The sequence below is a fragment of the Chaetodon auriga genome, chromosome 1 (assembly GCF_051107435.1).
Source record: "Chaetodon auriga isolate fChaAug3 chromosome 1, fChaAug3.hap1, whole genome shotgun sequence".
Taxonomy (NCBI): domain Eukaryota; kingdom Metazoa; phylum Chordata; class Actinopteri; order Chaetodontiformes; family Chaetodontidae; genus Chaetodon; species Chaetodon auriga.
The window spans coordinates 32171085-32192444 of NC_135074.1; the positions used below are offsets into that span (position 1 = coordinate 32171085).

General features: G+C 46.5%; 1 protein-coding gene across 1 annotated transcript; it reads right to left on the minus strand.

Moving 5' to 3' along the window:
- Positions 1-101: 101 nt before the first annotated feature.
- Positions 102-21347, minus strand: LOC143323584 (USP6 N-terminal-like protein). The gene is made up of 14 exons (XM_076735513.1): positions 21030-21347; positions 15475-15548; positions 11890-11975; positions 11773-11812; positions 11557-11637; positions 10024-10131; positions 8925-9034; positions 7624-7672; positions 5866-5986; positions 5569-5663; positions 5390-5455; positions 4299-4398; positions 3499-3651; positions 102-3378 (listed from the first exon to the last, which is right to left on the minus strand). The coding sequence occupies exons 2-14, from the start codon at positions 15538-15540 to the stop codon at positions 2699-2701; spliced, it is 1755 nt and encodes a 584-aa protein (XP_076591628.1). The 5' UTR covers positions 15541-15548; positions 21030-21347; the 3' UTR covers positions 102-2698.
- Positions 21348-21360: the final 13 nt, after the last annotated feature.

Sequence of the window (21360 nt, forward strand, 5' to 3'; positions counted from 1 at the left end):
TTCCCGGTCTGGTGGTTGTGAGTTTATCAGCACATTGTTTGGCAAATTTAACATATTTCAGCTGCTCATTAACTCTGAGATCAAATCAGACACACAGAAAGTCAAGGAAGATGAAAGTTGTATTGTTTCAGCTCCAGAGTTCACCAAGTCACTCCTAACAAAAGCTGCTGTAGATTTCAATGTACAACAAATCTGTAGCCAAGAATTCGACGCTGTGTTTTACCTCCACAGGTGGACGTGAAGCGCTTCACACTTTCATCCTACTGCAGCTTCATCTGGAGAAAAGTACCAAAAACGGATTCATCTCGGGCTACTTTGATGAACAATTATTCAAAACATGTTTAAATTAGCTGCAGTTTTAGCACTGAAATACAGCAAAATGTCATAAAAAGCCAGAACATATTCACATCATTCAAAATAATAATTAAATTGCAAGACTTTGAGGATTCCTAATCTGATTTGTTGTCATTTGATCTCTAAACTCTTTCTACTAAATCCAGACAGAGACATGCTCGATCTAAATCAACCACAAGATGTCAGTCTTTCACTATTTCTACGCACAGAGCTGAAGAAATGCTTTTTCTACCCTCAGATGGGAAAACTGCTTTAACTCTTCTTACCTACATACTGGTTCTACAATACTGTACATTTCTAAGCACAACATGAACAAAATCTGACACATCTAATCCAGATCCTCCTCTGTAAGATAAATAAACAAAGGCTATTTTCACCGTTCAGGGAGCTCAATGGAAACGCAGCAAATATTCCAGTTCTTGAACAGGATGAGCACAAGAGCGGCTTTTAAATGACCTTTCTGAGGAGGGTAAAACAATAAATTACTGAGCTAGAAAACCACGTCTTTAAAACCAGCTCAATGGGTTTGAATGCGTACAATCATAACAGTGAGCCAGCTCACCATGTCGCAGGCTTCGCCTTCAGTCCAACACCTGAAAGCTGCTTTTTGTCCTCGTGTCATATGACCTCTCTTCCTGCCGTTGTGCAGGGTTTAACATCAACAGCGTCCGCAGAAGAACTGAAGCTGATCCAAATAAGGCATCGAGACATTAGTACAAAAAATAAAACTGTAACTCTGCTAGCAAACGTTTTACAAAGGCCGACTGAGCAACAATTTGTTCTCTGACGAAACGTTACAAAACTACAAAAATGTTTGTTTTATTGTAAAGGGTGATGCCTCACAGACGTCTGGATGATCCCTCCTCTGCACTAAAACTCCATCAGATTGACCAGCCGACAGGAAACAGCGCGGCTGTGATGGCGAATCCTCCAGGTGTCAGGTGTCTCCTCATCGTCCTGCATCTCCTCTGAGAGACTGGTCCCCGAGAGACGTGTGTTTGAAAGGATTCAGCAGGGAAATCTTTCCAAACACTCAGCTGTAGACATCAAGGTGCTGCAGAAGGTGATGATGTCAGTGCATTTACTCTGCACGCTGGGGTTTTACTGGTGTTCAAAGGATTTGGTTAAAGTAACTTCATGACCAATATTTGCAAATTCTCTGCAACTGAAACCACTTTCATCTAGTTTACACCGCGGGGAACTCCACGTCCATAAAGCTGGGGCTTCGTGAGACAGATTAAAAACACAATGATCAAATTTATGCCTCTAGAATGGTGTCAAGCTCCAAAAACTCAAGATCCTACACTTCCCATAATGCAACTCAACAGATGCTCCCTGCTTGGAAAACACGCACATCTTCTAACCTTCACACACTTAATGTATAACTCAGACTTTCTGTTAAGGATTTTCATCAGATCTTTTGGTTTTTTCTTCTTTTAGACTTGAAAAAGCTGTAAAGACAAACTGGGTCCACATTTATCGAGCGTCTCAGAAATCAGTCCTACAGCTTCTTCTTCTTTCACAGAGGACGTCACGCTGATGTCTGGGTCAGGGTTAGAACTGTTTAACCTGCTTATTAAAGACAAACTCGTGCAGGATGAGAGGACACACGATGTTTGAGCAGAAATCAATGTGAGTTTACTTCATTTAGCTGTTTTTAAACTACTGCACGATGTAGACAAGTGATTGATTTGGACTGATTCAGCTCATTTCACAAATTTCCAGCTGTTTTAATTCATCTACAGATTCATCATTTAAGCCGTGAGAGGGGCTTGCTGATATTTATTTCCAGTCCACTGTGCAAATGGCTTTCAGGTTAATACTCTTCTGACATTTAGGCTGTTATTTCGCCACACTGGGCCTTTACATTAAAACTAAAACCTGCACATAAAAACTTGATGACAATTTCCATATTTTGTCACACAGCGTCATTTCACTGCACGCCGACAGGAAGTCGAGCTCAGAGGAAGCGCCGCTCTCCATCTTAGTTTAATTTTCTGAGACACTAAATAAATACAAACCCTGCTGTTCAGGACCAGACACCGAGTCCACTTCCACAGCTACACATCAGTTTCTGCTGAGCTGGACCACAGACACTTTAACTCTTAAAGCAGGAAACTCTACTTAACTTTCCAATTAGCAAAATGAATATTAGTCCTGAAACTGGGGACATTTTTTAAGCAATTATTGCTTGACATTGATAAACTGACTGATAAATCATACGTCTGCCGTTCTTCACCAAAACTTTAATGGCCGCCAGCCTAAACTTGACCTTCACAGAACCGCTTCAGAACTGCTTCATGCCACGACACGTGATCCAATAATAGATGATCATTCGGTCATTTCAGGAAGTTTCCGGAGCCTGTGTGTCTTCTGATGCTTCACTCGAGTCCTGGTTCAGGTTCCTGTTGGAGGCCATCGCTGAGGCCTGCTCCAGCAGCTGGACCAGGTAGCTGTCCTCAGCCCTCTCTGCTGCAGAGAGACTCTCAGACTGAGCCAAGCTCGAGGCCGGCGAGGCCGCCTGGGCTACGGGGGCCGAAAGAGTCCGTGGGAGCTTGCAGGAGGATTGGTCGGCGGTGACAGCAGAGCGAGTGGCCACAGAGGAGTCGTCTGTGGAGGCGGGCGAGACCGCGTCCGCCACCTGTGGCTGCGTTTCATCCTGATCTGGCGGTGAGGGGTGATCCACTGTGACCTCTGTGGGACTCCCTGGGGGCTGGTAAGGCGGAGGCCCCATCAGCGGGGAGCTGTCTGGGGTGAGCGGGGCCTGGCTGTGGATGATGATGGGGTCAGGGGAAGGCAGCGGGGCCTCCTCCTCGTCCACAGCGTCCAGGTCTCTGGGGTCCTTGGAGGGGCTCTGGTCTGGGGATATGGAGTCGGGCTGGTGGGAGATGATGTGGAGGCTCAGGCCTGCTCTGGGGGGGAACCCGCTGGCTGAGGACGGTTTCCCTTTGGAGGGCTGAACTGGACTCAACAGCACGGGCAGCTCCTGACCCAGAGGCTTACGAGGCAACTCCTCCGGCTTCCCTGTGGACCAAACAGGTGCATGAAGAACATTAAGAACACGAAACTCTGCCTCGAAGCTCGTTTTAGGAGTCACATGGTTCAGAAACATCTTAAATATTGAAGCCTTTCAGTGCTGTGTACCTGGAGGAGGAAGGTCCAGCTTCATCTTCCTCAGCTCGGTCATGGAGGCCTGAAGCTGCTCGACGATCACGTCGTCGCTGTAGAAGAAGGTCTGAGCAATCCGCTCCTGCAGGAACTCCCTGAGCTCCTCCAGAGACATCTTCAACAGCCGCTCTGCAGACACAACGTTTGTGCGTTAACGCCTCTCAAACACGCTGCAGCGTGTACGACTGTCGCACCCTGAACCCCTCTGAACGGCAACTGTCCAATCACAGCGCAGTAAGTGGAACTAGGCGCCGGCAGACTTTGATTTGAATTTCTGTGTATGGTGCTGCATTGGAAAAACACACGTTCAGGACTTTGTGGACGAGTCACAAAATATGAGGTTCTTTCTTTAAAGGGACTGAGGATGTGACATCATCAGGGAACAGTCTACTTCCTGGAGTCATGAGTCAGCATGAGGCTGTGAGGCCAAGAAATAGTCAGGCACAAGACGACAGAGCGTCATTATTTTGTGCTAAGCTAAGCTAAGCTAAGCTAACCTGGTGGTATCTATATATTTAGCATTTAGACATGATGTCCTCATTTAACTCTCTGCATGAGCTTTTCCCTTGAATGTGTTGAACCATCCCTTTAAGAAGTGTCACTGCGTCTAAAGACGTTTCCACAGTTGATTTACAGACTTCAAGTACAAAAAACAGCTGAAAATCAGCAGAATCACTTCATTTCTGGACATTATTAAAAGGCTGAGAATGATTTAAAATCAGGGCTCAGAAACGTGTTCCTGCTCTCGACCGGATGTCTGTTTGCCGTCTCCTTACTCTTGTGAATCTTCAGGATGGTGTACGACATGGCGGTGAGCAGCCTCTCCCCCTCCAGGATGAAAATGTCCCACAGGCGAAGGGTCAGCGTGAACGGCGTCTACGTGGACACGAACACAACAGGTCAGCGCATCACCGCGAGTCATTTCAATTTGTTTATGCCGGCGGTTTCACGTATCTGCAGCTCCCCCCCCGGCCGGAGTCGGGAGGATTCTTTGGTTCTCTCCCAGACCTCAGAGGCCCACAGGCCCTCCGAGCTGAGCGACTCAGCGGGACAGAGAAGTGCTGACAGCGGCCGACCGGAGCCAGACCACCACCACAGGATTGTGGGCATGTGTGGAGGAAACTAATAGCAGTTTAGCTTAACAGCTCTTAATGCTCTCCTCTAATGCAATGTCCCAGAGCTCAAATATCAGCAGGATTTTTATGCTGAAATCATGTAAAATTATCTTGAAACGGCAACCTGACACTTTTTTTTTTTTTTGTAATTCTTGGAAATTACTTGCTGTTGTGTTTTTAGGTTGCGCTCCCCAGAGATCACCTGTCAATCAAACAGCCTGGCCAATAATGTGATGATGTGATAGCACTGCTAATGCTAAGTATCTACACAGCATGCGTAAACAGCCATGACATGCACACACACAGGAACAAACGTGACACTTACTCACATGCATCGTATTATTACTGTTGGTTAACTTGCAATCAGAGGATTTAAAGAGACCTGACACAGCGGTGAGCGTGCACGAGCTGCTGATCACAGCCGAAATAACACGAAGCAAAAGTAACGTCTGTTAAAATCAGTGCTAACATTAGCAAGCTAGGCTAATTAGCCTCCACTTCAGGCTCATGCAGAGGAACCCTTCATGCTGCATCTAATGGTGCGTTTAAGGACAGGTTCACCTTTTCTCTATCAAACATAACGGGCGTTCAGATTTAATGTGAATGAAACTCTTTGCGATTTAAGCATCGTTATGGTCAGATCATGAGTTAAGGAGGTCGGGTGACGAGCCTGACAGCTGCTCTGGGCCTCTGTTATACAGGTGAGCTGCAGAGTGCGAGATGTTGGTGGATCAGTCGAGCAGGTTCCTCACCCTGTCAATGAAGCACTGCAGGAACCATTTGGTGCTGTAAATCCCTGCAGACATCTGCTCCCTGTCCTGCAGAGAGAGGGAGAATCAGCATCAGCTGTCAGAAAGCTGAATTCTTGCTGCACTGTTGTTTCTTTGCCCTCATTTTCTGTTACGAAACGCTTGTGTAACCGTGATCTCACCAGATGTTTCTTCAGCTTGGGGATGAGTTTGGAAATAATCTGATCATGATGTGCCTGGAACCGCTGAAGTTTGGGGAAGCCGGGAACAAAAAATCCTTCAGAAAGAGAGGAAGGAGGCACTTTTTAATCCCACTTAATACGAGCCCAAATCACGCTCGACAAGCAGCGCAGCCTGTAATCAGTTACACCCCGAGAGGAAAATCACTTCAACATTTATTTCCTCTTCTCAGCAACAGTTCACTGAAAACATGCAAGAGGCAGTTTTTATTTTCAGATCGGCTCGCGGTGACGTCTCACCGTGCATGCCGTGTTTCTGATTGGTCAGCAGCTGTGACAGGGCCCAGAAGGCGTCTTCCTCGTTCATGTACATGAGCAGCAGGGCGGCGATCTGACTCATCCCCTGGCAGTAGCTCACCTCCTGCAGGCGGCGGGACAAAGTGAAGGACGGTCACACTGTGGATTTACTGCTGTGGTCTTTTTAGAGGCGACTGGCCTCGCTCTGCTTTGGCACAGCGTGGCGCAGCATCACGAGCCTTCGGTTATCTCATAGAAACAAAATGCACAGAGTGGACATCCCTGTTCACAGCAAAGCCTGCTCGTTCACAAAAGAAGAAGAACTGCAGTGATGCAACCGTGTTTTTCTGCCTTCAAATGGACCACGTTCACAAAACAAGAACATAGGAATGCAAATATAAGCCATGTAAACATGAACGCCCCTCTTCTTGTGGTATTCAGGATCTCATCATGTTGTGAAAGCTCAGAGTTCACCGGTCGTGACGTGTTTGCTGACGTTTTCAGAGATGTTGGAGGTGATGGAAGTTCATTTTTCAGTAGATGTAAGTTAATAATTGTCATTTTAGTCATATTTTCTGAGTAACTTTAAAAAATTGGAGAAGGAAAATGTTGATATTCCCAACAGCTCTGCATGGCCTGTATTACGTTACCCACTCGCTAGCTTGCTAAACTGTTAGCCTCGTGGCTTCTGGATGCTGTTGCTTAGCAGCGCTGTCGTAACTTGACCTCCCAGCGTATCACGTACACGACTTCCTGCGTCGTAACCACCTGCTCACATGTTCCGTTTGAAGGCAGCGTTCGTCCTTGTGCCACCATGAACGAATCTGAAGGACTAGATGATTCAGATAATCGAGTTCTCAGGTCATCATCATCATCACCATCATCATCATCATCATGGTCGCTATATACTGTCTTGCTATAATCTGAATTTCACTCTGGATTTTCCTGTTTTTTTCTACAGATGCATCAATATGTATGTATATCAGCAACAAAAGCAATTTACTTAAAAACAATATTGTCTGTGAATGTTTAATATCGCCTTCCTCGTGAGGTTTCCCACAGTGTTTCATTTTGGAGGCGTCACCTGAAACAGACATTCTTCACTTCCATCAAGAAAAATGAAAATGCTTTGATGAAATGACACGTTGACATTCAGGGAAACCAGCAGAGGCAAACTGTGCGTCATATTTCTACTGAGTGTGGCGGTTGTTTACGTTGTCATCATCTAACTACAGTCATCAGAAGATGAGATGTATGAACTACCATCTTTTCCTGGTGGAAAGACGGAGTTATCATCTTCTGTAAGCAGATAAAACATCATGTTTTTCTAAAGCCCTGAAACGTGGCAGGCCTGAACCGCAGTTTGAACTAATGTTCTTCACTTTGTCCGATGGAATAATTTCTTGGTTGGAGGAGCTTTAAAACATCACCTAAACGCTTTAATGGCACCTCTGTTATGTAGAAACAGTTTGTTTCCACCAGCTGTGGATTTAAAGGAGCCGTGATAATAAAGTGCTGCCTGCAGCCTGTGAAGCAGAGCAGTAATCAGATCCACCAGGGCACCGTATCAGCTGGCTTTAACTGTCAAAACTGAACAAATATAATAGAAAAACACAGTCAACTGTGGCAGAACAGAATGAGCCAAGAAAATAAAGTCTCTGCCCTGCTGAGGAAAAGAAAGCTCAGAACAGAACCGAGATGTTATCACTTAATCGAGTTACGCTGGTATTTTAGTGTGATGGAGGAAAAACAGCCACTTACTGTGTTGTAGACCGAATACGCAGAAAGAACGTGGAAGAGAGACTGCTGCCTGCAGGGAGGAGAGGAAGACGAGGGAGACAGATGAAGAGAGAAGAAACCTGTTTACTGTTCGCTTTAGAGAGCGTGTCATCACATGTTTACAGAACATTACTGGACACATGGTGGACTTCAGGGTGGGACAACCTCCCACAATGCAAAGCAAAAAACAGAGCTCAATCATCGGACGTCACAAAGAGTCTCACGACCGTCACACACCGAAAACGAGCCAAACAACAGAGTTTGGTGTTCAGTCGTCCATGCAGACACAGAACCCCCCGTGTGGAGAACGAGAACAGAGAACAAAAGAACGCTGTCAGACACGTCCAGAGACTCCAGCTCAGATAGTGCTGACGTCCACAGGAGGTCTCACTCTGCACCGTTTACACCGGACTGAACCGACGAACACACCGAGAGAGACAGAACAACACAGAGAACACAGAACAGAGAACACAGAACAGAGAGTATATAAGAGACAGAACACAAAGAGGACAAAGAACACACACAGAGAACGCACAAGACAGAACATGAAACACAGAGAACATGAGAGACAGAACATGGAATACAGAGAAATAGAACACAGAGAACATAAAAGATAGAACACAAAACACAGATAGCACAAGATACAAAAAGAACACAGAGGACAACGAACACAGAGAACCTAAAAGGCAGAGCGCAGAACCACGGAGAACACAGCTCTGCTGCACTGACGCTGCTTTCTGTCGCTATAAAAAGGTTCATTTTTTCAGGGCCGCTGAACTCTTATTAAATATTGAAGCGTTTTGCTGCCCCAGACTTTCCACCGCCGCTCCCGAACAGGCCTGTGGTCCATTAAACTGTCAGTGACATCACTCTGTGACGGGATCAGGTTCCACGCAAACCCAACGCCATCCAAAACACCGCCTGCCCACCTCTCTCACACTCACACGAGTTCACGCTGAGGTCGCAGAATCAAAGTCTCCACCACAGTGTGTGTTTGTAAGCTGCACATAGAAACCCTGAGTCTAAGCCCACGACCTCGTCCACCTGGAAACAAAAAGCAGCTAATACAAAGACGAACGTGGACTTCTGAGGGAGTCATTCCTAAACAAAGAACACTGATCCGCTGCATCTTCTTTAGAACTTGAATCTCATTACTGACAAAGCAAAGCAGTCAAGGAAAAAATGTTGAGTGGAGCGAGTCAGAACTTTTCACCCTGATGAAAATCAAGCACAGATGGAGAATCTGACTGGAAACCGATGCGTCTGAACACCGTGAAACTTACTTGACCCCGAAGCGATCCATGAACATGATATGGTTTCGAAAGGTCCTGTTGATGTCCAGGTCGATCTGTTTGATCTCAGATGAGTACAGTCTGGCCTGCTCCTTCATTTTCTGAGCAGAAACAAAGAGCTAAGTCAACAAGGACGGCTCGAATGGCAGAGAGATACCGACACTGAGAGAGGTGGCTGAAATAAAAGGAAAAACATATCTGATTCAAAAATGGGCTTTGATTACAGACTTTGGAAAAAACATGTTAAACAGTTTTCAAGACACCTGGAAAGCAGTTTATATGGTGAACGTTTCCAGTAATGTCACTTTTCTTCTATACGGAGCTTTAAGCCTCACATGTAAGAAAATTATCTGACATAAATTAAAGTTATTAGACTGTTTTGTTGATATTGGGTAATAAGTTGGTACAGTTCAAAATTAGCAGCACTGACACATTTTTATCTCATTCTGGAGAAACTGTTTGAAAAATTAAATATTATTTCATCATTTCCAAATCTCCATTACATCTCCATCTGCGTGTTGTCCTCTCACTGACTTAATCCGGTCCACTTTGGTAGAAAAGCTGTTGTCTATCCTGAACTGTTTGTATTAATCTGGTCGGGGGTCGTGATGGTCAGGGGGATAAATACATGTCAGTTCGGACGTGAGGCTTAAGTGACCATCTGCCAGCCAAGCTAATCACAGACATTTACGAATCCAGGCGTATGTGATGCTAGCTCGGCTGGCGAGCAGCTCATTTCACATGAAGAGTTTCATTCACGGGGAGTCGCAGGTTTAGTCCACATACACACGGGTATAGAAAACAGAGGAAATGATAAATAAAGGCCTGGACCCTCAGCAGTTGATAGAAGAAAAATATAAATAAAGGCCCCGGCCACTATTTGAAGAAATACTGTAATTGTACTAATATTAGCGTCATTGTATTTTAAGCTAAACGTGGCCCAGCCAGTTTATGGGTCAGCGTGTAGTTACCAATCCTCCATCTGACCTTTCCTGCTGGTTTGTCTCTCTTTGTCATGCATGGAGAACATTACGAGGCTTCACTCATCTCACATGATTTCTGCAGGCTTGACGACGTTCTGAGCACACACCTCATATTTGCCCTCGTTCTCCTTCTTGGTCCTCTCCACGTCCAGCATCAGCGCCCAGGCTCGGCCTCGGAGCTGCAGGGGAATGCCTTTGTACACCCGCTTCACCATCTGACAGCAGAGAGCAGGAGAGAAGGTAAACAGTGGGTGAATAAAAAGCCAGAAGGTTTAGAGAGCCGATGCTGTGAAGCGTGAGTCACCGGAAAGTTTGACCGCCTACAGTTCGCCTACGACCATATTCACAGGAACAAAGCAAAAGTTTCTCACGTTTGAAGCGTATTCAGGGAGCTCACGGTACAGCAGGTCTGTATGTGTGTCTGACATGGACCAAGTGACTGCTCCCAGTAAGAACCTCATCTGTTTACCTTTGTAGGCTGCAAAGCCTGGAAATGTTTCACTGAAACACTCAGAAAACCCGATTTAGCAGAGTTCAGGTGGAAAACAAGACTCTGCTGCCTCTCTTAAGGTAGCAAGCTCACGATCATTGTGACTGTTAGCTAGCTCCTGTTAGCTGAGCAACCTCAGAGACAACCTGTGTGTCTGTTGATCTTCAAAGAGCTGCAGGTCTTTCTCTGAGGAACATCTTCACAGTCAAAATGCTGCCGAGGCGACTCTGAGTTTACTTGCTAACATTAGCTCCCAGCGGTAACACAGTCACTCACAGCCCTGCGTAGCTAGTTAGCCAGCTACTGTACATAGGTAGCCTTTTTAAGCTAGCATCGCACTGTGTTCATTTACAGCAGCAGGTAGATAACTGATTCAGAATTACTTCTGACATGGTTGTTGCTCTACCTAACAGCTAACTTGCTAATTCTGGTTGAGCTTGCTAGCTTAAGAAGCAGGAGGGATGTGATTGGCTAAAAGGTGAGAGGGCGGGGACTCCAAAGCTGTCATAAAATAAAAGGTGGTATGAAAGTCCTACAAAACTCTGTTACCATGACAATAAGAAGGATGACATAATGTTTTATGAGTTCAGTTTTAGTAATTTCTTGTTTTATTTCAGAAATCACTGCTTCGTTAACACATTCATGTTTCCTAATGATCTGTTCATGTGATGATAAGCACTTTGGAGCTTCATATACGTCAGCTCGTTGTTTTGGGTGAGACTGAACTAAAACTACATCAAGAAGCTAAAACAGGCTGAAAAGCTCTGCAGAGTCGTCACGACAAGCAACTCACTCACATCTCACAAAGTCCAGTGTGTCCTAGCGAAGGAGCTACTCTGACAAACGTCACTGTGGCTTCAGATCGGCTGAGAGTCGTTCTGACTTCACTGGCGGCTGGAAGCTGCTCAGCGTGGGTGGAGGTTTTCCCCTTTCCAATTATCCTCCAGCTTTATATCATATTTTGGGGATTATGTTGTGCTCTGATTCAGAGTTATTCACAATGAGTGAGCGTGCAGGAATTCAGCTGCTGACGGTCGCACTGATTCATTCTTACTTCACAGCGAACCTCTCTGGTCGCACAAACCAGCGCCGGCTTTGCATTTTCCAGCTGAGGGAATTTGTTTTTGGTGTCTGTTTGGCTGCTGCTCACCCTGTCGCTGCTCTTGTATTTATCCCACTTCTTCACCATCTTCAGCCACTTCTCTGCTCTCTCTATCTCCAGCTGCTTCCGCTGTGAGGGAGACAGACAGAAACACGACTGACAACCTGCCGCCGGCCTCTCTGACCAACGCACGTCCACTCGTCTCTGTCCATAGACAGACACGCCGGCCGTGGGTCAGCTGCATGCTGACATTTCCTTCTTTACCTTTTCCTCGTGTGTCGTCGGGGCGGGCAGCTCGTCCTCACTGGAAGAATAAAACCAACCATCAGGTTAAAAACTGACCGACTGTGCGACTGCAACAACTAAAAAAGATGAACTTACTGCATGAAGCCGAAGCGGTCGATGACTTTGTAGATACTGTAGTCGGCATCTTCCCAGGGGTCGATCTCCACCCCGCCCTGTCTGCCCTGGAGACACACACACACACACACACACACACACACACACACACACACACACATACACACACACATACATTTATACATAGATACAAACAGAAAGATTTAAATACGTGTTCAACTGAATCTTCCACTAAAAAACACAAGAAATGAAATCAAACGCACCCAAAAACTAATTGTGTTTTTGAGAACATGCAGTTGGGGGTTAAAAGCTTTGCTCATGGGCACCTCGGCAGGGAGGGTCAACATTGCTCTTTCTAACAAGCCTGAGTCTGCAGCCATAACCAGCAAACAACACAACATGAGTAAAAACTAAGAGGCATCCTCTGTACGGAGGCCCGTTTAGGACATCTCATTTAGCTCTCATTAGCTTATCGGCCTTAATTTCATCTAGGCTAAGCTACACCTTGAGCTACGTATGTTAGCATGCTAAAAAGAACTAGCAATGTTAGCGTATGTTACCTTTACATGACATTAACACTGATGTTAGCTTCAGCATGCTAATGTTATCCTTTTCTTAGCCTTTGTTACTTATTCAGAATAATCCTAAATGCAGTTAGCTTGCTGCTTTGGTCAGTCATTGGGATTTATCCTTTGGGCACCATGAATGTCTGTTTCATGGCCATCCATCCAATAGCTGTCAACATATCTGGGCCACAGTCGATGGCATCTCCACACACTGCTGCTGCAAACTAGTGCTGTGAATTTTAACAGCTCCTGACGTCCATTTGCATGTGCAGACATTTTCATTGCATGCATGCAGATTCACAGGCAGGCTGACAAACTCAAACCCCGAAGGCGTCTTTGAATGCAGCAGTGACAGCTTGCACTAAAACGCTGAACACAAACAGCTTCAATAAGTCAAACTGCAGCAGCAAATAACATTGTACAGTAAAACTGTCCAACCCAAACACGCGTTTGGATTCTGCACTGAGCAGCACCAAGTTTAGGAGTAATGTTTGTATCATGGAAAATCCATTTAGGCTACAATCTGGTCCCAGTGTTGACATAACAGAGAGGGAACTAATCCTCTGACAGCCTACCAGAGAGGCTTCTCACTCCGCTCGGAATAACAACACCGCTGCGTGGTTGGCTGCGTGTCTGGAAGGCAGCCAATCAGCCCGCTGCTCTCAGCGAGGGGAGAGGGGGTCAGAATGTGCACACGCAGACCGTTCGGCTTCTTCGCGGTTGAGTCGGCACTCGGAGGCCCGCGGGCGCTGCGAGTGATGTCAGCGTCATGAAAGTGAGAGGACTAAAAATACTTCCTCGCTGAGGGTGTTTGGAGTGGCAGAGACACAGGGAGCGTTACAGAAGGAGATCAGAGACACATGCTCTGAAGCTCCCGTGCCGATTTAGTAATACTGAATTCAAAAAAGCAAATCAGAAAATGAATGAATCATTTTTACTGAATTCAGCTTTGAGCCGCAGCTTCAGATCTGACGTCTCGGTGGGATTCGATGGCCATCTGCGCTGCTTTTCTGCTGACAAACCTAAATATCAAAAGCTGTCAAGTACCAACAGTCGGCGTCGGGCGTCCAGTCAGATTAAGGACAGGACACGGCGCTGTACGCCGGAGCCTGGTGTTCTACGTAAGGCTGCACACCGTCAGCGACTTGACGCCTGTCAACTCGTCCAGGGAAGCCGCCATTTTATCCTTAGTCAGTCAACACATCCCAGATCCTGTACCTTCAACACTGTTCTGTGTGTACGAGGCATCAGGTGTGAGCTGGGGGCGTCAAATGGAGCAACACTCCCCGACACGACCCCTGTGCTGCATTTATTTACTCAGTGATCAAATATTTCCTGATTTAAATCAAATGACTAAAAATGTCTCAGCACACCTGTTGTGACCTGTTGCTTAGTTTTTGGTGTCAAAAGGTTGCAAGTCATATAAATTCTCTCGTTATGACTTCACTGCTTCCTGATTGGTCGGCATCTTCAAGACATCTCGCCATATTTCAGAGTACATGATGTGCAAACAGCTTCAGTTACCGTCCAGGCTTGATCACATTCAGTGTGTTTCACTTCCAGGCTTCAACAAATGTGTCCAGGATGTGTGTGAACACCGTCAAATGTTAACGTTAGCTAGACAGTGGTTGAATTCTAATGTTAGCTGCTGTCTAAAGGTGGCTGATGCAGTTACTGAAGGCTGTATTCCTTTTATTATCAGTTCAATATGAGATGATTCATCATATCTGTTGGACAGAATAAGAGCGAGGCAGCGAGCAGGAGGTTAGCATTAACTCTCTGAAACCTGCACAGAAGACATAAACCTGAGTGTATCTGTGCAGGCTCTTACCCACAATCCTCCTGGGATGCACAGTTGAGCTCCTCCTCTCTGCACTGTGCGGTACATGTGGCAGGAAACCAGCATCCCGACACAGAGATCACGATGGCCGGGCCTTCAGCCAGCCCCCGGAGGTCATGTCAAGTCAATCGCTGCACAGTGTGTCACAGCTGTTGCTATGGCTAGACAGACCCCCCCCCCCCATCACCCCATCCCCTCATCCCCTCTGCTCCAAGCTGCCGAGCTAAAATTAACCTCTGGCTGCCACCATCTCCATCCCCCTGTTCAATCCTGCATCAGCACTTTCACCACTGCAGCTGAAGCCGCTCGTCGTTTCGAGCTGACAGACGGCGTGAAGGAGCTCAGACGCTCATCAACGTTCATTTAGAAACTTCACAACGTTTGTTTCCGTCCCGCACGACAACCCTGCTGCTCAGCAGATCCTGACGAAACATCTGGGAATGATCTCAACACACCGTCGCCCTGATTTGGACAAAGATATGCATCCCAGCATGCAGTTCAGCTGTGGAGAGGAATGCTGTGCGTCTAAAAACAGGGTGATGTTTGGATCTGATTGGCTCAGCTGTAAGTGGATGCACACAGGAAGCATCGGGGTGTTAATCATCCACTGATGGTTCATTCAAGAGTCGCTGGAGCGACTGGCTGGAGCTCACGTCTCCGTCCACTTTGGCTTTTTAATCACTCCAACGTTTTAATGTGAGTTTCACTTTCAGTCAGATTGAATATATCTGCTCATCATGCGCCAGTCACATCAAATCACAAGCATATTATTACACAACGTGTTATTAATGCACTTTGGCAGCATGCTCGCATCCACCTACACACACACACGCACACACACACAAACCACATAACACACATTTGAATTCACACTTTGGTCGTTCTCAGTGAGCCTGTTGGTTTCTTTAACCACAGAATGAACCACGTGTGAGCGCTCCGTCCTACAGAGTAACGACACACAGCACAGACATAATGCAGCTGCGCGTTCCTCAAACCGTCCGCCGTCCTGCTGACGACGACTCAATGAAACAACCTGCAGCTGCGCTCAGGTGATAAGACATTCGTTGTATCTAAATCAACGCTTCACGCTAACATTAAAGATGAATAGCAATATTTTTACCGTTAACTGAACTGGATACAGCTCATGCTAATGTTCCCCAGTCTAAAAACATTCAGGATGTGTTGCAAGCAGAAACTCACCGTAGCATATTTTAAGATGATGTCAGCACGTTCCTCTGCTATTAGCGTCTCAATGTCTTTCTTCATGTCAATATCTGCACAGAGAAGAAAGCAAGAACAATATGAGCTGGAGAAGAAGGAGAACAACAACAATTCAAGATGAGTCAGAAACACGAGCGCCGCTGACAGCCGTGGGTGACTGTTGGCCTGCGAGCCGGCGGCGGGATGAGCTGGCAGCGCCGTGAGACTGAAGCACGTTTTGCTTCAGTAATGACTTCATCACACAGAACAAACAGTTGTATCTGATGCATTTTATCTCCTCACTTGAAAATCAATTTGTCCAGAGTTACCTGTAGTGAAACCAGGTGACATGCTCATGACTCACAGCAGCTGTAAGATGCTGGGACTTCTGCCGCTGCAGGAAGTGGAAATTCAATTTTTTATCAGCTGAAAGCTGCATGCCAACAATGTTTTCGCTGCTCTGCGGCTAACTCATTAGCATCTGTAACTCCTGTTCACACCTTGAGTCTTCTCTAAAGAAGTGGGCGAGTGAGAAAAGCCTGTGAGTACTATGACACACCTCCGACACACAAGTACAGAAATAAATACTGTCTTTTTGCAGTTTTTCAATGGTTACACGCTGTTTAATAAACCGTCAGCAGTCAGTGGCAGTGTGGCCACGTGCCATTTGGATGAAGACTTTTTCTCTTTATTTCATCTGTTCGCTACAAATACATCAAACTGGCTGATGGAAATATGTGGACGAATATGTGACAAGAGTCCACAGAAAGTTCGCCTTCCACACTGACGCACGAAGCTAACGGCGAATAAACAAACTAATACCTGAAGGTGTCTCTGCTTGCGGCCGCTGTGCTGTGCTGTGCCGTGTGTCTTCATGTCAGAGAGTGTTGAATTATTGAGCACTGTGGCTAAATGTAAAGCTCGTGTGTAACTAGCATACGTAGATCTCGTACAGCTCTGTTGTGGGGCTCTATCATGTCGGCTTGGGTCGAATCAGTTGAGCTCGGTCTGTGTGCGCCTTCTGCTCAGTCTGGATGGTTTTCAATGAATCTTTTTATGGAAACAGTTCTGGCTCTGGGTTTTGAAATACAGCAGCGTTTTGACCCCGCTCCAATACTGACCAACGATCTGACACCATAATTAAATAATTGACCATAACTAATGATATTTTTAAGATCTCCAACTCTTGGACATTAGTTCCTGGCCGACTAGTTTGGTCCTCAACCAGGACAAACATCAGACCTTTGTGAAATAAAATTTGAGATGTGGTCATGATTCAGAGGTCCAGAACCAGGTCATGAGTGGGCAGCGTCCTGCAGGTTTGTCCATCAGAGCTGTAATATGAGAGAGCTGAGCTGCAGAGCTGTGTCTGTTGCAGGCTGCAGTAATACAAGCCCCCTGGGAACAATCAACCTGCCAGCGTTCATCTGACTGAAGCCTACACCACCTCCACCGCCCACCAGCCTCCGGCATGATATCTACCTCACACCAACACTGAGGTGCTGCAACAGGAAAGCAGACTTTCTACTGAAGAGACTAACAGCGATGTGTAAAACACTGGACACACAGTGCAGTTCACGGCGAGCTGTGAAATCATAACCTTCTACAACAATGCACACAATCCCAGCCGGAGCCGGAGGGCTGCCGCTCAATCATCCCCAAACAAAGCAGCCAGGGCGCTAATCCTTCATCTACATTCTGTGTACAGATCTACACCAGCAGCACGGCCTGGAGGGGTAATCTGCACACGCAACAGGACACGCAAACCATCTGGATTAGGAATACCTCCAAAGATGGATTATGCAATGAAAGTCTGTCATTTCCAAAGTAGGAACAAAGAGCTGAAGGCAAGTGATGGGTTCACTTCTAATCTGCATGGTCTGTTATCCTAAAGCATGGAAGTGCAGCAGTGAGGTCCCATAAAGACACGGACGGCTCCACTGTTGGTTTGAAGGTCATTAACTCCTCAAAAATCATCTGGCTTTAGAGCCGCAGCTGATTCATACTCAATAAACTTTAGTTATTAACAAGCTTCCATACTTCTCTAATCGTTGATGGTTTGGGTAATTAATCGGACATCACAACCCCCCAGAAAAGGACCATCAAACAAAGCTGATCTGGCTCGTCCTAAAATTAAAGACAACACGAAAGCTCCCAGCCGACTGTGTCACGCTGTGCGATGTCAGCGGTGAGCTGTTCCACGCTGTGCAGTGAAGTTTTGGCCAATCATGTCAGTTTTGGCATCGTTGTTCTTAAAAACGAGGTGCTGGCAGTCCTCAGAGGAGCAGGATGAGAGTGTGAAGCCGGTCGCAGCGATGGACAGAAGGTAAAATGTTGGGTTTTAGCATTAGCATTACGCTAGCTCCCCAGTCTATTCTGCATCGCTTCGTGTTGTCCTCTCATTCTGGACGCTCTGAATGTGGACGTGTCCTGCTGGTCTGCAGCCCACAGTGGAACGCTTCCTTCACTCATTTCGTTCGTTTCGTCCCAGATTGTGAGTCTGAATGTGGGTTAACCAGGTTGAATAATTCAGTTTGGTGGAAGACGGTCAGTGACACAGATAAAGCAAAGTGAGGATGATGATGGTGATGGGTTCTACTGTAGCTTCACCACCAGCTCTTCAGTCTGTTGTCCTGCTTTATTATTTCTATTTCAGATAGTTTCATTATGGATTAATCCATCTGACTGACTGCAGCGAGCGTCACGTGCTGTGATGGCCGACGCCAGATCAGACATAAACTACAACGCTTTTCAAAAACTACAAAGTAAGGACGGTGCTGCCGACAGGTCTCCATCTGCTGCTGCCTGTTCCTCTTTGCTCTTTGGTGATGTGGCTCCTCCACGCACGGCCGACGCCGAGCAGTCACTGAAAACACCACCTCTGCTTTCTGTTTCGGACACTTGGAAAAACCTCCACACCGCAGACGTGCTCGTGTTGCGTGCACATAATTAAAGCATCTTCTTCTTCTTCTTCAGCCTGTCACAGCTGCAGAAATCGGCCCGTCCTGACATTTTGTTTGTCAGCTGATACCAACGACGTGCTGACATCATCGTGCTGATGGTGACTTTTAGAAGTCAGAAAATGGTGTGACGTGTCAGTCAGAAGTTCTCAGAGCTCAAGGCGACGTTTTCAAATGTCTTTTTTTGTCCGACCAACTGTTCAAAACCCAAAGACCTTCAGTTCACATGGATATGAAACAGAGAAAAGCAACAAACGTTCCCTTCTGAGAAGCTGGAACCACAGAATGTTGTTGCTGGTTTCGTCTTTAATTAACTGTCAAAACTGTTGTTGATTCACAACCTTTAGAGAAAGTCTTTCACAGAGCATTTCTGTATCCAGACCACATTAGAAAAGCTCCTCAGATCTGGTTGAAGTCCACAGTGAAGTCTGCTGAGGTTTCACAGCTGCAGACAAACAGATTTCAGCTCTTCAACATGTATGTTTGGTTCTGAAGGTTCCAGACGTGAGAGCTCTGTTTATCAAAGGCAGCGACAAATCATCCTCTAAACAACCAAAAAGCAGCTGGATTATCAGCGTGAAGGGATTATTTAAAGGACTGCTGTTGTTGACGGACTCGTCCTTTCAGCTGCTGGCGACGTAATGATCTTACAAACTGAACGTTTCACCCAAGATGTTTCTTCCAGTTCTTCATTTAAAGGCAGGCATTCGTTCCCTGTTTTAGTGTCCATCATGGCCGACGTGCTCCCGTCTTTCAAGGTTTTTAAGTTAACGGCATGTTCCCTCCATCAGTGTCAGAGGGTCACTGAACACCTCAGACACTTGAATCCTGACATTTTCCACACAGATACTTGAGATATTTGAGATACTTATTGGGTTTCAGTTCCGTCAGCTAAGATCTGATGCGTCGTAAATTTGAGGAGGACCGTTCGGAAAGCACAAAGTGAAATCTTGTCTCGGATCAGCTGCGGCCCGCAGAGGTTCATGCAGAAAGGTTAAAGCTTACAGAAGCTTTAAATATGAGCTGTCATCTGAAGCATGTGGCGGCGGCTGCATGCGGTCAGCGCACTAAATCACAGAGCAGCTCTGGCAGGAGTCCCGGTAAGAAGGGTGGAGGCCCAAACTGGGGGAGAGCAGAGAGACTGGACGGCAGCTCTGGACTCTACCTGACTGATGGACAGAGTGTCCTGAGGACACTGCAGGGTTTAAATGTGGACTGAATGTCTCAGAACCTGGACTGAAGAGAGAAGAGCCGAGGGTTAAGACGTGGGTTTGAGTCAATGTTGTGGAGGTTTATGGGTGGAGGAGGGAGGCTACAACTCGAGCTGGAAGGGTGGGAAAAACACAAACTCCAGCCTCAGCAAAGGATTCACACCCATCCATTCATTCATTCATCATCATCCATCATACATTCATCCATCAAATGCACCCTTCATCCATCAATCCATCAACTCAACATCCCATTATCTATCCCTCCATCCACTCACACATCCATCCATCCATTCATCATCTACAGCGTAGCCAATGACGGTGCCTCTGCAGAGCTGCACTATGGGCAGATGATATCAATAAATCAGTATCAGGAAAAGTAAAAACAAGCTGATTTCTGGTTTTGGTTTCACTTCTGAACCATCTGCTGAGGATTTCTGTTTTTGAATTCACACAAAAATCAGAAAACAAAGTAGTGCAGAGTATTTGTTTGTCTTATCAAAGCAGCTGAAGACGAAGCGTCACGACGACACGACTCAGATCGACATCTGTCGATTCCTGAACTGAAGATTTTTGGTTTTGAACTCTAAAACAGGACAAAACCAGATTTAGAGACGACGGACTCTGACAACAAGTAAAGGGTTTCTCTTGTGGTGAAGATGATGATGATGATGATGATGATGATGATGATGATGGGTGTGATTGTTATTTGTTTCAGCCTGAATCTTCTAATAATCTGTGAAGGTTTGTTCACATTTGTAAAACGAACTGTTTTCCTTCCATCGTGGTTAATTCATAAAAATAAAACATCTTTTAATCCAGCAGAAATGATTGGCTGACGCCACAGTGAAGGTTTAACCATTTGCATTCAGAAACATGCTGACATTTTTATAGGCGACACTGAGCTCATCTGCAAACCGCATCCTCATCCTCCTCATCATCATCCTCATCCTCATCATCATCATCATCATCATCATCCTCAGTGTCTCCTTGGCTCTGCACTGCTGTTGTCAGTTTTAGTTGTTAGAAACAGTGTTAAACAGCTTCACTGTGTTATTGCAGCAGCAGCAGCTCGGAACTCCCAGCGGGCCTGAACGCTGCTGCTGCCTTCACTGCTCCCCTCACAGGGACGCGCTGAGCCGGGAGGAGACGGCTGGAGGATGCTGATCGGGTCTGACGGCGGTCCGGACTCGTTTCTCTCCCATCTGGACCTTCGTGCCGCTCACAGCGGTCCTGACTGAGCGTAAACAAACCCGCAGCCTCCGGCAGGACGAGCCGCGGAGCCGCGATCTGAGACGGCCTCACGCGAGAGCCTTTTATTCTAACGAGAATAAAAACAAAAGCAGGGAAACAGGCATAAAACGGGAAGAAATGCGCGTGTAATTACCGTGTTTCTCGGGTGTATTTCTGCGCTATCCGTGCAGGAACACGGCTCCGGCTCCTCTGGGCATTCTCCGGTGAAAGTGCAGCTCCAGCAGAACAAACCACCGGGCTGACAACAATAGCGTCCCTCCGTCAATCCATAGGTTACCATCAGACTGAGACACACACATACATACACACACACACACACATACACACACAGGGTGCAGCAGACGTACAGACGGAGCAGCTCCTGGTCCGGGATCCGAGCAGCGGCGGCGGAGGCGCACTGAGCAGGCGCCGCAGCGTGGCACCAGACGGCCGCGAGAGGGCTGAGAGACCCGGCCTTAAAGACA

Excerpts from the sequence above, each read along its gene's own strand:
- LOC143323584 (XM_076735513.1), bottom strand. The coding sequence starts at position 15,540 with ATGAAGAAAGACATTGAGACGCTAATAGCAGAGGAACGTGCTGACATC. Across the intron at positions 11,638-11,772 it reads CGACGACACACGAGGAAAAG|CGGAAGCAGCTGGAGATAGA; the intron begins GTAAAGAAGGAA and ends TCTCCCTCACAG. Across the intron at positions 10,132-11,556 it reads AATACAAGAGCAGCGACAGG|ATGGTGAAGCGGGTGTACAA; the intron begins GTGAGCAGCAGC and ends CTCTGCTGTCAG.